The sequence below is a fragment of the Peromyscus californicus genome, unplaced genomic scaffold, assembly GCF_007827085.1.
Source record: "Peromyscus californicus insignis strain IS unplaced genomic scaffold, ASM782708v3 Scaffold_4__1_contigs__length_199733344, whole genome shotgun sequence".
Lineage (NCBI taxonomy): Eukaryota > Metazoa > Chordata > Mammalia > Rodentia > Cricetidae > Peromyscus > Peromyscus californicus.
This window is the reverse complement of record NW_026294562.1, coordinates 44,684,780-44,698,943: the sequence shown is the minus strand read 5'-3', so window position 1 is coordinate 44,698,943 and position 14,164 is coordinate 44,684,780. Positions and strand designations below refer to the sequence as shown.

At 41.5% G+C, this 14,164-nt stretch overlaps 1 protein-coding gene across 1 annotated transcript in view; it reads right to left on the bottom strand.

The window, feature by feature from the left end:
• Pcsk5 (proprotein convertase subtilisin/kexin type 5) overlaps positions 1-14,164 on the bottom strand; it is a 456,194-nt gene that overhangs the window by 135,523 nt on the left and 306,507 nt on the right. The window contains 3 exon segments of the mRNA XM_052762773.1: positions 10,913-11,028; positions 11,718-11,847; positions 12,268-12,365. Of these exon segments, the coding sequence (XP_052618733.1) occupies positions 10,913-11,028; positions 11,718-11,847; positions 12,268-12,365 (344 nt within the window).

The window sequence follows — 14,164 nt, the reverse complement described above, 5'->3', positions numbered from 1 at the left end:
GATCTGGCACCTTGAGGCATGAACACACTGGTTTTGTTTGAAGGACACAAAGGAAGTTGGCATGGCCAGAATATGAGGCCAAAGGAGAGGGCAACATGAAGTGAGGACAGAAAGATCTCAGGGAAGTTCAGGTTTTATTATGAATAAGTAAGTGAGAGACAAAACCTGACAGTCTGGTGTGTGGATGGGACAGGGACAAAAGAGAAGATAGAGGTGTAGGATGAAGGCAGAGAATCCACCTCAAGGTTCATGGAGTGCGTAGAAGTGGGCCATTGAGAGAGAGATTTTGGTTCTCTGTGGGTAAGTTGGATTTGGGATAGGAAAGAGGAGTCCTGAGCAACTGAGTGTACTTCTAATGACTCTTGACTGAGCAAGGAGAGCTGGAGGGGTAGTGGTGATGGGGCTGAGGTTGAGGTGTCTAAAGTCTGCTTTGGATTTGTTAGTTGAGATGCCTACCAGGTATCTGAAGGGAAATGCCTAGTAGTTAATTGAATCTGTGAAATCTGGGGAGATTAGGAAAAAAGGATGTTAGGGAAAGGTTCCTAGTGTGTGACCTTAAGTGTTGGGAGATGTTTAAGGGTGGAACTTACTGGGAAGCCACTGAGACATGGCTCTTGCAATAAATTAAGATAGTTGTCATGGTATTCTAGTTAATTCTCATGACTGCACTGTTGGAAAAAAAAAAATACAAGCCTGCCCTGCCCCTAGTTCTCAGTGACTTTCTGTCTCCCCATGTGATCTTTTCTATCCTTTAGGAACTCAAGCCACACCTTCTACCATGATGCAATGCAGCACAGGTGTGGGGATGGGTGTGTGTAGGTGTGACTCGTAAACGTCATGTTGATTGGACTTACTAGCTCCCCAAATTGTGCTAAATAAACCTGATGTCTTTATAAAGTATGCAGTCTCAGGTATTTTGTTATTGAAATGGAGAGCAGATCTGTAGAGATGGTGTTTAAAGCAATAGGACTAAATGCTTCTTGGAGAGAAATTTAGAAAGCAAAGACAAAATTTACATGTTGCTTTCCTTGTGAAGTATCCCCGCAGTGTCCTCCCTGGGACATGGCCTTTGGGGTAAACGGTGAATTTCTCCCTCCTTTTCAAGGCAATATATAAAATGCCCATGGAGCCTACCTGCTCCAACCTCTGGAGGTTCCACATTGTACCAATCATTAAGATTCACCTTCATCCTACATTAAACTTAATTGTACAGGATTCTTTAAGAGTGGAGTTACAACTGACTAGTTTGACATGTTGCAATTCACAGATATTTAATTATGGTATCATTTGGTTTTGACCTTTGCAGCTTTATTTGTGCACATTAGAGCCAACTCTGTTTGTAATGTTTCATACTATTTTGGGATGTCCTTGGCATGCATGTACAAGGACAAGGGACATCAACACTTCATTGGTAAAGGAAGCTTGTTTCTCTGGACTTTCAGTGTGCTTTATACCCCTTTAAATAGTGTCACATTACAGCTGAGTGCTTTATATGTACTGCTCCATTAGAAGGTCAGTTTGGAGGAGGTAAGAACCTCAGAGCTTGGTCTGTGTCAGAGACTCTACAGTTTGTATTTATTTGGGCTTATAAGTAAAAAAAAAAAAGCCAAGTTCAGAGGGTCAGTGTACTTTCTATCCTTTCTTGGGAAAAGGTTCCTACTGGCCTTGCAACCTAATGTGCTCTGGCACTCTTAAAAAAAGGAAGCCGTGTGGGGCACAAGGGTGAAGTGGTGACTTCAGTCTGGGCCACATCTTCTCCTAGTTGTCACTCTTGTGTCAGAAAATTCATCTCTGTGCTGACTTTTGTGTGGGCCCAATTAAATAAAACCCCATGAATCTTAAAAATTACATCCTTAAAGTATATAAAAATATTGACAAAAGCTCAAGTTCTTGCAATGTGAACCTCTGAAAGTGTGTCTGGAATTTTCTAGAAATATCTTTGTTGCTCAGAAAACAAAAACAACAGTTGTATCCAAACAATGGCCAACTGGAAGAGATAATGTTAAGCAAATCCCTCAGTAATAATCTACCAAGGCCAGGCATGGAGGTCCATGCCTACTAATCCAGCACATGGGAAGCTAAGGAATGCTGAGTTTAAGGCCAGCTTAAAATATGGTATGAAAGTCTGTCTCAGAAGTCACATTAACCAATCAAGGGGGGCAGCAGCCAAGAGATCGTCTGCAGTCTCCTGGAGGCAGAGGACAGGATCCTGTGCCACCACTCACGCTCTGGCCCTGCTGCATAACTGCCTCTTTCTTGCCAAAGAACTGAATCCGGCTGGATCGTCACCTCTAGTGATGACGAGAGGACATGGTTATGTGGATTAGAGTCTCCTGCTAGGTGCCAAGGAGCTCCAACAAGCCAGAGTGAAATTCAGTTCATCTTGGCTGTGTCCAGCTGAATATGACTAAAGTACTCTGTGGAGACCTTTGGATTTTATGGGCTGGCAACAAAAGCGTCTGGAAATGGATGTTAACCAGAGAAGAAAAGCAGGCTTATATTTTCTGTGTCATGTACATATTCTGCATTTAGGGCCCAGAGCCCAGCTTAGGATAGGTGAGGTCAAGCTGTAGCTGATCTTGGTTTCCGCCTGCCATTTTGTATTAGACAATGGAAGGAGGCAGCATCCATCTGGCCAGGGCGGTTTGAGGTTGTCTCTGATCTTGATTATCACCCTGCTGCTGTCCGCTGGTATTCTGGGTGAGGCTGGATGATGACTCAGACACTGTGGAGAACGTACAGTTCTCTGTGCCAGCATCATGGGAGTCTTCCTACTAGGGTTGGTGCAGTTAGTAGGGCCTGTGTGTTTCCTGTAGCCAGAAGTTTTCCTGTGTCCCACCTGTCCCGCAGCCACTCGGACAAGTAAACACACAGAGGCTTATATTATTTACAAACTATATGGCCTAATGGCTCAGGCTTCTCGCTAGCTAGCTCTTATATCTTAAATTAACCCATTTCTATTAATCTATGTTTTGCCATGTGTTCTGCTGGCATGTTGTTCCTTGGGTGGCAGGCTGGCGTCTCTTCCTGCCTCTCCTTCCTCTTCCTATCTGCTTGGATTTCCACCTGCCTCTAAGCTGCCTTGCCATAGGCCAATGCAGCTTTATTAACCAATGGGAACAACATATATTCACAGCATACAGAACGATATCCCACATCAGTTTCCATACTCAAATGTGCCTACAGTGTTGACCACTTGAGAGAGAAAGTTCAATAGAGTAGTCCAAAAGCCAATGGGCTCCCTTCATTACCAAGTTTACGGCTTATAACTTCCCAATAAGCTTGGGAATGCCACTGTGGAGCAAGGGTTTCCATTGGGGTGGGCCTTGAGAACTTGGCAATTGTAGTTAGGGTGGGACTGGACAGAGGTGGAGTACCAGCAACAAAGGCAAAGGCGTAGTCATTCCTTGATTAAGCTATTGTTAGTTGAACTACCGCCCTTTGTAGCAATGAACAAATTAGATTAAAACCATGAACGCATCTTCCTGACCTGAACCTCTTATGTGTGGCAAACTTATTTGTGAAGGGGGTCTAGGAGTTAGATAGACTTCTGATAGGCAAACAGATAGGGACAAGGGCCAGGACTAGGTAATAAGGATAGTGAACTTCCAAGATGGCTAGCTTTTTCACCATCCTCTGGACCTGATACAAAAGTCTGGCAGATTAAACAAAGGCCTTGTGGGCTGCTTCTTCTTTTTTTCTCCTGTAGGAGGGCCCCTGATGATGGACTGGCTCAACAAGTTCAAGGCTGGATCAAAACACGTTTATACAACAGTTATTGGTCAACCAGCCATCCTGCATTTCTTCAAATTGGCCAACCCTAAATTAGGGAAGATGCTTCAAGCTCAAGGGCTCTGGCTTCTCAAATCTGCCTGCTGCTCTGCAGATGGTCTTCTTCCGTGTACCTGCTACATGTGTGTCTCTTCACCCCTAATAAAAACCTTCCTCAAACTGCTGGTTCCCTCTGCTCCTGTTTGCTGTGTTTGACATTTCTCAAGCTGCTCCCTGTGCTGTTTGACATTTCCCCTGCCTTTTACTTCTTTAACCAACCCAATCAAGACCCTCGAACCAGACCAAGACCCCCTAGACAGTAATAGTAATGGACCAATTCTACTCCTATCTGCTCCAGTAACTCGACCTTGACCAGTTTAGCAGAAACTTAGCTAAGTGACCTACCCACAGGATTTGGAATTCACTACTTTCTGTTGGTTGCTAAACTTTATTATTGTGATTATCCATTTGCCATATCAATTTACGGTCTATCTGTGTTTTGGTTTCCTTATGGGTAAATAGAATAATACATGTACCTCTGCTCTGTCTTTCTCAGACTCAGAAGAGGTTATGTGTTCATTAGGATATGTGTATTATATTCTCATATTGTGTACTGTATGGTAGGTGGTCACTAAAATTAATTCACTTTGTCTTCATATTGGGCCTTTGTGATTGTAGAAGCTCTCTCTTATACCCATATGTATTCTCTGATGTTTAAATCTGGTTGGAACTCACCTTGCTACTTTTGCTGGTTTCTCTGCTCAAATGGCAAGTAATGAACCACAAGGGTAGTGACTGCATCTTAAGCAGGATCCACAATAATATACACCCACTGATCATTTTAGCTCATTTCACAGTCCCACCCAGTGCTATATCTCAGAGATTTCTGTTGGACAAACTCATGCTTTAGGTGTTCAGGGTCATCCACTGCCACATTTATACAACAAACTGAACCTTTCTTTTTCACAGCATTTATACTCCCTACATCTTTGCCCCCACCCCTACACACACACACACACACACACACACACACACACACACACACACACACACACACAAAATGCAGAATTGACCTTCCATATTGGGGACTAGGTAGCTACAACTGGACAGAAACTATGCCAAATTTTAATAGGTATTTCTAGTTATGTTCTTCTCGAAAATGAGATTTAACATGCATTGGTGTCCAAATGTCACCTGTTCTAAAGATCATTTCTTCCTCCTCCTTGTTCACTTTTATCTCTCTTCTCCTGTTTTTCTATGTGTACTTAGATGTTTCATTCTTATCCACTGTTCCTTCACATTCTACTTCAATATGGAAGCAGAGGCGTCTCTCATCAACTAAGCCTTTCAGAGATGCTTGCACATGGGTATGAAGAGATCAAATAAACAGGAACTTAGGTTAATTTAATAGAAAAAATAAAATATGGCATAACATTGATTTTGGCCAGTATCAATTACAACTGTTCTATATTTTACAAAAAAACAACTGAACATTTTACACATGCACAGTATTTTTCAGTAAAGTGGATTTGGATTTAACAACAGGTCACTATTAATTAGTGAATTAAAGATCAAAAGACAAAAGAAAACAGAAAATAGGACTTTTGTCTCCAGAGGGTAAGAGCATTTGTCACGTCTCCAAACTTTGTGCTATCCGTTACATATACTCATGAATATATATATATATTTATACATAATATATAACAATAACATAAACTTTGAAAGCATTATGTTCTAGTTAATAATGTTATGTAGATAAATGAGGCAGTAACAAACTAGTAGTTAAACCAGTATTTCCGTGATGTGCACCTGCATGGCCAGTGGGAATGGAATGCATGGAAGTGGACCCCAGTGAATTTGCTGTCCTACCAGTGGCTAAAATTGTCTTAGGACAAAGACATCAGTTTTATCTCTTGTATCATTGTGACCTTGTGCCTCTAATAGTATAGACCTGCCTAATCAACTGGATTCCTTTGCAGGCAAATCTAGTTTTTGCCTCTGCCTGGCTTGTGTTTACATTTGTTCATTTAAAGAATGTGCATTTAAATGTACAAAGAATATACTGTGACCAGGATTCCCTTTACTCTTCATGTCAGAAGAGCCTACAGTGTTCTAAAGAGGAAAAGTTGCCCAGCATAATCTGCCAGTTCCTTAGTTACTAACGAATCATGTGACTCATTAACATTACAATGTTATTAAAGGGTTCAACAGACCAATTTCTCATTAGCTACCTGCAGCTAGAAGTGAACTTTGCTGTCCAGAGAGGTTTTCAGGCAGGCAGTTCACTATTTGTTTGTGTGGGCAGGGACTTTAACATGCACATCTCAGCTCCTTCCCAAGCTCACTTCTCTCCTCTTAGCATCGGAGCCACGACATCTCAGAAGTGTAGCTTTCCAAAGCTTAGAGCCTGAAGATGCCTGGTCATGCTAATGTAAATGAGATCACTATGGAGATTTGATAGAAAAAACGAAGGAGCTGGATATCAGTTACTCCCAGAGGAACTGTTAAAAGACAGATCAGGTTTCATCATTTTCAATCAAAGATTCAAAGTAGTTTCTCTATAGTTCAGTATTCTTGATTCCACGGAATGTTTATGAGTCACAGAAAACCAGTGAACACATCATTTCAAATTAGACAAACAGACAAAGCAACCCCAGCTCAGTGACATTCAGTGGACAGGTGCATAAGAGAATGGTCCTAGTTACAGAAGGACAGAAGAGAGAAAATATTGAACCAGGAGGGTACAATCATGCCACCCACACTCAATTTCCAGTTTTATTTTCTTAAAGTGACAGGATGAGACAACTTGTAGTCAGCACCATTGAAAAACACTGCTCCACCAGTGTATGCATGAGCTTAAATATGACTTAAATAAATTCCATTTCTTAAAAAATACAGGACCTCTTAGGAACTTTTGACTGCAGGAAGAAATTTCCTGCATCCTATCTCAAGTGCTTCCCACCACGACCAATGGAATTTCTGACGACAGTTAAAAAAATTCTATGGGGTTAATGGCTAGATAGCACCAGGAGGTTGTACAGGGTCTACAGAATGACTCTCTGGGCTCCAGGAGATCTGGGTCAGCCTCAGCCCTTCTGGGTATCACATGCTTCTCCCATCACTTTGAGTCTACAAAACAATCCATTTTACCAGCTGTGTGAACAATAACCCAATTGACAGTGTTTGGAAAGCCAGAGGCAGAAAGTCTACCTGATGAAGCCGATGGAGCAGACTTATCAGGTGAGAAATGTGCAAAATAAAAAAACAAACGAGTACACAACATACAAAGCCAGTCACGTGTGGGAAGCATCACCGCAGGACCGTGAAACGCTAAGATGAGGACATGGAACACAGTCTGGAGGATCTTCTCAGTACCCTAAAGGTCCAGTTTCCTGTCATTTCCCCCAGGTGCAGGCTCAGGGCAGAAAAATGACCCATGTAAAAGCTTTCTGTTCATTCTGATCTATGTGTGCTCTTCTTGTGATGTTTTTAGGAAAATAAATTTTTTTTTTTTTAGGCATTTTAAAGGAGAAACAGGCGAGCGAATGCAAAGGAATGAAATGGACCTTCGAACCAGGGCAGGAAATCAAATCATTACTTTAACTTCATATTTTGGCATCAAATACTTTGGTTATACAATACTGTCTCTGTGATTCTGGCTGTTTAACACTAAACATCCAGCTTTAAAAGGTAGGCTTGTTGTAGGTTTATTTATTTGTTTTTCTATTTAAGTTTTGACAAAACAGTTCACCATCTCCCTGCACAAACTTGAGAGAGACAGAGAGAGAAAAAAAGAGAGCAAGAAAGAGAGAGGTGGTTTGCATTTTTTGGCTTTTTTTTCTCTTTAATAATATGGACTAATCTATACGTCTACAGGAACAAGGCTCTGAGGCGGCCGCTCAGCCTTGGAATGTACAGGTTTTGCAGCACAGTTGTTGTAGAACTTTCCGCTGACACAGATTGTTCTTTTTCACAAGCATACAGAAGCCTCCTTCTGCCCAGGACTCTTCCGTGGCTTTTCCGGAAGTCAGCAAGAGAGAGGGGGAGTGGAGTCGAGAGCAGCAGGACCCACGGAGGGAGGTATTTGATTGGCCAAAGAGGTAGATTGGGGGGGTTGGAAGAGGTCATTCAGGAGCAGTCAACAGGGAGGGAATTTGGTCCACCCAAAGTGATTTCAGTCAACAGCAGTGTTTTCAATGAGAAACATTGCAGTCCAGCAGTAAATGTGATTGGTATCCATTTGTGAAAGGAAAAAGAGATTGGAAAAAGAATAAATTAGAAATCAATAATATCACAAGCAAGGAACTTTTCTTCTCAGCACTATCTAGAGTAGAAAATATACAGTCATTTGTACCATATTTCATTGATTCTAAGACACGAGGTTTAAAATTCACTGTTATTTCAGTATCACAAAGGTAATAATGCTTACACTGTGATACCACATCCTGGTAGCAATTGGAATTTTAATTTGATTTTTATTAATGGTATGCGACATAATGCTCTCTGTGTAGTTCTTTGATGTTCATTTGAAGAGTTGTTAAATGACACATGAAAAGTAGGAGCCACATGCTTCATTCAACGGGGTGCACATTTCTGTGGCTAAGTCTCAGATTCAGGCAGTGACACATCCCATCAACCTGATGGTCAAAAGCAGTAGTGAGTTGTGATGAATGACCAGATATATCTGATTTCTGAGATGTTAGACTGCCAAAGAATTGTCTTAGAATCATGGAAATATGACAGTTGAAAAGGAGCAAACAGTTTTTAAGAGCATTTGCCATGTGATTGAAGGCTCAAGGGACCCTCATTCTTCAACAGGCCTGGAAGTGGCCTCACTGCAAACTTTGGCTCTTCATGACACCTCCCTCTGATCAAGTCGCCATTTTGTATAACTTAGCCCATGGACAGAATGGCTTAGCAAGGGTTAGTACATTGTTAACTTTAGGTGCCTTGTACCAAATGCTAGAGGAGAAAACTTCAAGATAGATGTCCTGTGATTGTCAACCACTAAATCTTCCTCAGTAATCTGTGTACTGACTTGAAAAAGAAAGGTCTGGTTGTATTCCAATATAAAGGGACCATAATTTTCAAATTCAGGTAGGAAGGCATGTGCAGGCAACTGATAGCCGATACTTAGACAGCCCTGGTGCCCCCACTTCAGGCTTCTTACCCTAGAGTGGTACACTGTGAATTAGCCCTGGTAGGATCGAAAAGGACAGAGTGGGGTGGGCTGAGCCCATTCTGTTCATCAAGAAAATGATGAAGACTGCAGCCACCCAGATGCTTCAAGGAGATAAGACCGCAATGTCCTTGTCTTAGTGTCCTTATGTGCTCCTTTCCTGCTGTGTCCATTTGAGATTCCTAATAGTGAGCTGTGGAATAGTCCCCACACAGGGACACTAGTAACATCTTCACTTTGTGTGGAGGAAGGAAATAAGCCCCAGGTCTGGGGTGGCGATCTGAATCCAGCATGCAGACTCCTAACTCCACATTCTGCCAAGCACAGCGCTGGCTGCCTTTCCCTAGGTCTATAGCCTTGTCACCGAGACTATTCTAAATGTAGTCTCCAAAGAACACGTTGAATGACAGTTCAAATACTATTGATTTCTCTATTGAGATATACTTTATGTGTAAAGTTTAGGTACAATGTATAGGGTCCTCTCAGCATGAATTGTGTGGAGAATTAAAATTCACTAATGTTGGTATTAGAATCATTGAAATATGCTGAATTTATAGGTGGAGCCAGTAAGTCCAGAGAAGTGAATGAACCTGGCAGTTGCCAAGCTGGTAGGGGAAATGGCTCCTTAAACCAGGCTACAAATTAGAAATACAAGTTTCTAAAAATATCCATGTCATACTCTATCCTGCACAATTCAGTCAGAATCTTAGGGGATGGTGTGGGTCCCAGAATTTTGGCGAAAAACCACTAATGGTAAGAAAAGCAGACTGGCCCAACACTTGGCAGTCTTAAGTTCTAGGTTTGGTCTGTCACTTTCTAGCATCACAACTTGGGTTTTCTTGCTGGAAGATTGAACTATTAGTTCCTAGCCTTACATAGCTCCTGAAACACTCTGATATCATTTGATTAGGATTCAAATATCAAAATAATAAAAAATCCAAATAACCAGAGAGTGGAAAGTATTAGAGATTATTTACATGATTAAATACTATGCCCAAGAATTAATATAACATAGGACTTAAGAGATATAATGCTTAGTGCTCAAGGGAGGGTATAAAGTTCTATGTACGAGGCATCAAAAAAATCTGGAAAAGGTCCATATGACAAAAACTGGAAAGAAACAATTCAAAAACCAACCAACCAACCAGAAAATGCTACATACTATATGATCATAAATATAAGATGTTTTGCAAAGAAAGACTGTATGAAGACAGAAAAAAAAAAAGCCAGAGATTTCCAGGAATTGTGGGGAGGGCAGGATGATGGATGGCAGAACACAGGAGATTTTTAGGGCAGTGAAACTATCTTGTGTGATGTGATAATGGTAGATACACAGCATGTATGCTTGCTCAAACACAATGAATGTTTAGTGCCAAAACGTATGCTAGTGTAAGCTATGGACTTGGATGCTAATGATGCATCATTGTAGGCTCATGAGCCATGGCAAATGTAACACTGTGGTGTGGTCTTTTGAAAGTGGGGAAGGCTGTGTGCATGTGTAGGCTTGGAGTACAAGGGAAATCTCCAGTATATGCTCAGTTTTTCAATGAAGGGAAAGCTGCCTTCAAAAATAGCTTATAAATTAAAACAACTAAGTGGAACCATCTTGGGATTGCAGGTGACTTATTTCTTCCCAAAATTAAAAAAGAGAAAAAGAGAAATAAAGAGAAACAAAGTGGGGTGCAGTGATACATGCTTATAGCCTTAGGGGACTGAAGCAATAGGACCACGAGTCTGAGGCCAGCCTGAGCGACACAGTAAGATTCTGTCTTTAAGCAATGGTAACAAAGTAATACAAAGCAACATGATCCATTAGGATTGTAAATTCAAGGTGAGTGAATGTCAGCAAGATACTGAGGATATCCTATTGAGATGCATGCTTGTTAGTTTCTTTATTAAAATGGAAATATATTAGCCTGTAAAGTGGAAAGATCACAGATCAAATCACGTAGCTGTACTTACCATCCTTGCAGATGGCTCCCATCTGACACATTCCTAAGTCTAAAAGATATCCACTTGGGCAGCTGGAACAGTTCTTGAATCCCGGGCCATTGCATGTCAAACAGCTATTATCACATCTATGGGCAAAATGCACAATTTATTAAATCTCTTATTTATAGGCATAGGGGAAGGTATATTTACCATCAAGCTCTTAACATTTTAAAATTATTTCTTCCTTTGAAGATGACAAAAAAAAATCTTTTCTTACAATTGCTGTTAGGTTTGATAACGTTAGAGGAAACATGGCTGGTAGAGACTGGGGCCAAAGGGGACAAAGCATGTCCTGGGAATAGGAATATTATTTTAAAAGCTCTAAGGTACGTGTGAGGGGGAGTTGGGGTTAGGGATATGGCTACTTTGGTAAGGTTCAGATCCCCAGGATCCACGTCAATATGCTGGTGTTGTGCTGTGCCTCTATAATCCTAGCAATGGGAAGGGAGACAGATCCTGGGGGCTTGTGCTTGACCATCCAATCAAACTGGTGAGTGATCTTATCTCAAAACATAAAAGGACAATTGAGGAAGACACTGGAAGTTGACCTCTGGCCTCCAGGCACCTACTACACACATGCATACACTAAAAGCTTTAAAGTGGTCCTGAGGCATTAAAAACACCAGGCAACATGAACCAATTCTGCAGGTCAGCGTCCAAAGGCAAGTGACTGAATCGTACTTTATCATTAAAAGAATCTCTGTCTTCTCAGGTAGGAAGGCAGTCCTACAAGGACCTCAGATATCAAGTCTAGGGTCAGAGCAGATGGACTTACCTCTTGCAGGATTTGTGTCCATTATCTGAATTATGGTCCAAATAATAACTCACACTGCAGCTCTGTACACATCTTCCCTCTTCCATGACATAATCCTCGGTGCAGTTAATGCACCCATCTGCTCCGGCCCCTTCAATGCAAGGCACATGCAAGAAACAGAAACAGAAGGAAAAAAAGCCTCAGAAGGTGCTGAAGTATGGAATTCCATAGCAGTCTGTGGAAGCCACATCCATCAACCGCCATCTTAACTCATAAACGTACTTTCCTTCAGGGGGGCTAGGAGGGGCTCTTGTGTTTTTAACTGAATCTATTTGCCAAGAACACGGGTTCTTCCAAGGAAAGGACAGCACTGTGGTATTTAAGTTTCTCCATGAGGACAAGGTGCTGATGACTGACTTTCTGTGAGAATTGGCACACAATTATCAGGAGAAATGTGGCCCTCTACACTACCTTGAAACAAACCAAGTGCTACAAGAAAGATGGCTGGAGCCAAATGCAAAACTAACTAAAACACAAGCAGGAGAATAAGGGGAGAAGCAGGAGAAGGTACCAGCACAGGCGGCACAGGAACGGTGGCAGGGCTGGCAGTCGTGGCCATTGAAGAACTGTCCATCGTCACAGGTGACAGAACACCAGGATCCCTGAAGGCTGCGAGAAACACAGACGAGCTGTAAATGCTGTTGTCCCCATGACAAAGTGGCAATGACACACAGACTCCATGTGTAACAAACACTGTCTCCCCTTGGAGACGAGAGATTTAGTAAAGCTGCAAGACAAGGAGAACGGCCCTAGACCTTTCTTGGTACTTGTAATAACATTTGTAGCACTCATATGTGCTGCTAAGCCTAGAGGGCATTCTCTTGACTCTGTCATACAGTCTGGCGAATTTCAACCTTACTCAGTAGTAAGATCTAACAGTCTTAAAAAGTATTGGCAAGGGGCTGGAAAGATGGCTCAGTGGTTAGAGCACTTGCTCTTACAGAGGAACCGGTTTGCGATCCCAGCACCCACGTGACTGCTCACAACTTTCTGTTATTCCAGTTCCAGAGGATCTGCTACCTTCTTCTTGCCTCTGTGGGTATTATGTGCATTTGGTGCGCATACATACATGCAGGCAAAACACTCAAACTCATAAAGAAACAAAATGATAAAAACCGAGCAAACAAATCCATGGCTGGCAATAACCTGTTACAGTGTTGCTCCTTTTTATTGGGTTCTTCTCTTAAGCCACTCTAATGAGTAAGCAGCAAAATGCAACTCTGTAAATATCTTGACTTTTCTTGGTTGTATTATTTTCTTAGTTTTTCCTGAAAGTATTTCTACAATATTAAGTGATTTATTGAAATTTCTACTTCTCTAGTTATTACTATGAGACACATCTAAGTTTCTAAAATATAAAATAAAAACATAAAATATTTCTTCTTTCAAATTTCTGTCAGCTATGACATTTTTTCAAGGCCTAAAGTTTAATTAATTAACTAATTAATTAATTAATTTTGAGGCAGGCTCTCATGTAGCCTACCCTGGCCTTGAATTCACTAGCTATGTAACTGAGGGTGACCTTCTGGCCTTCAGGATGACAGGTACATGTCGCCACACCAAGCTTATAGCTTGATTCTTAAAATAAAAAATATACATAGAATTTGTATTATTTCATATAAAATATTACTGAATGGAAACTGAAAGAGAGTGGGTGTAATCTTTGTTATCAAATTTATTCTATTGGACAATGTGTAAGTATGGAAAAACAGTCAAATGGTTTCTACTTTCTCATACCCTGTGTCGCTCCAATTTATATCCTAGTTGGCTGCTTTGTATATGGGTCACATTCATTGTGAAAATTGAAATTTATTTCACCCTCTGCTCATGCAAGAAACCGAGAGAGTATAAAAATAAAGTAGCTGAAGAAAAGAATCATAAATAATCCTGTTAGCATGTTAACTATTTTCTTTTTGGACTTTAGGCAAGGGCATTTCCTCCTACTTGTTCTTAGCCACCATTTTAAAATTTACAGGTTTTCTGAGGTCAAGTGATCAGCCCAGAAGCACCTAGGAGGGAGCCTCAATGTGACAATGGGCAGCTTCACAAAAAGTCTGTGTCATTCTCGGAGCTTGCTGGCCTGTTGCCAACCAAGATCTCATTCTCTTCCTCCAGCTCCAGAGACAAGCATAGTGCATCACATGAATCCTTTTGTGGGATGAAATAAGGACCACTCAAAAAAAATGTCCCACAGTTTTAGAAAAGATGCCTTGGCTCTCTAAGAAAGGACTGCCTTCTGAGGTTGGCTTCCATTCAGCAGGAGACAGAGGCTGCACTGTGCAGGAACTGATGAAGGAAGGGGCGGGCCACAGAGAGCAGTCACTGAACTCTGAGCAGTCCGCTGCTCCCAAAATATAGTCATTGTGAGGTCCACCAGCCCAGCTCAGGACTGCCTCCATACCTTCCTG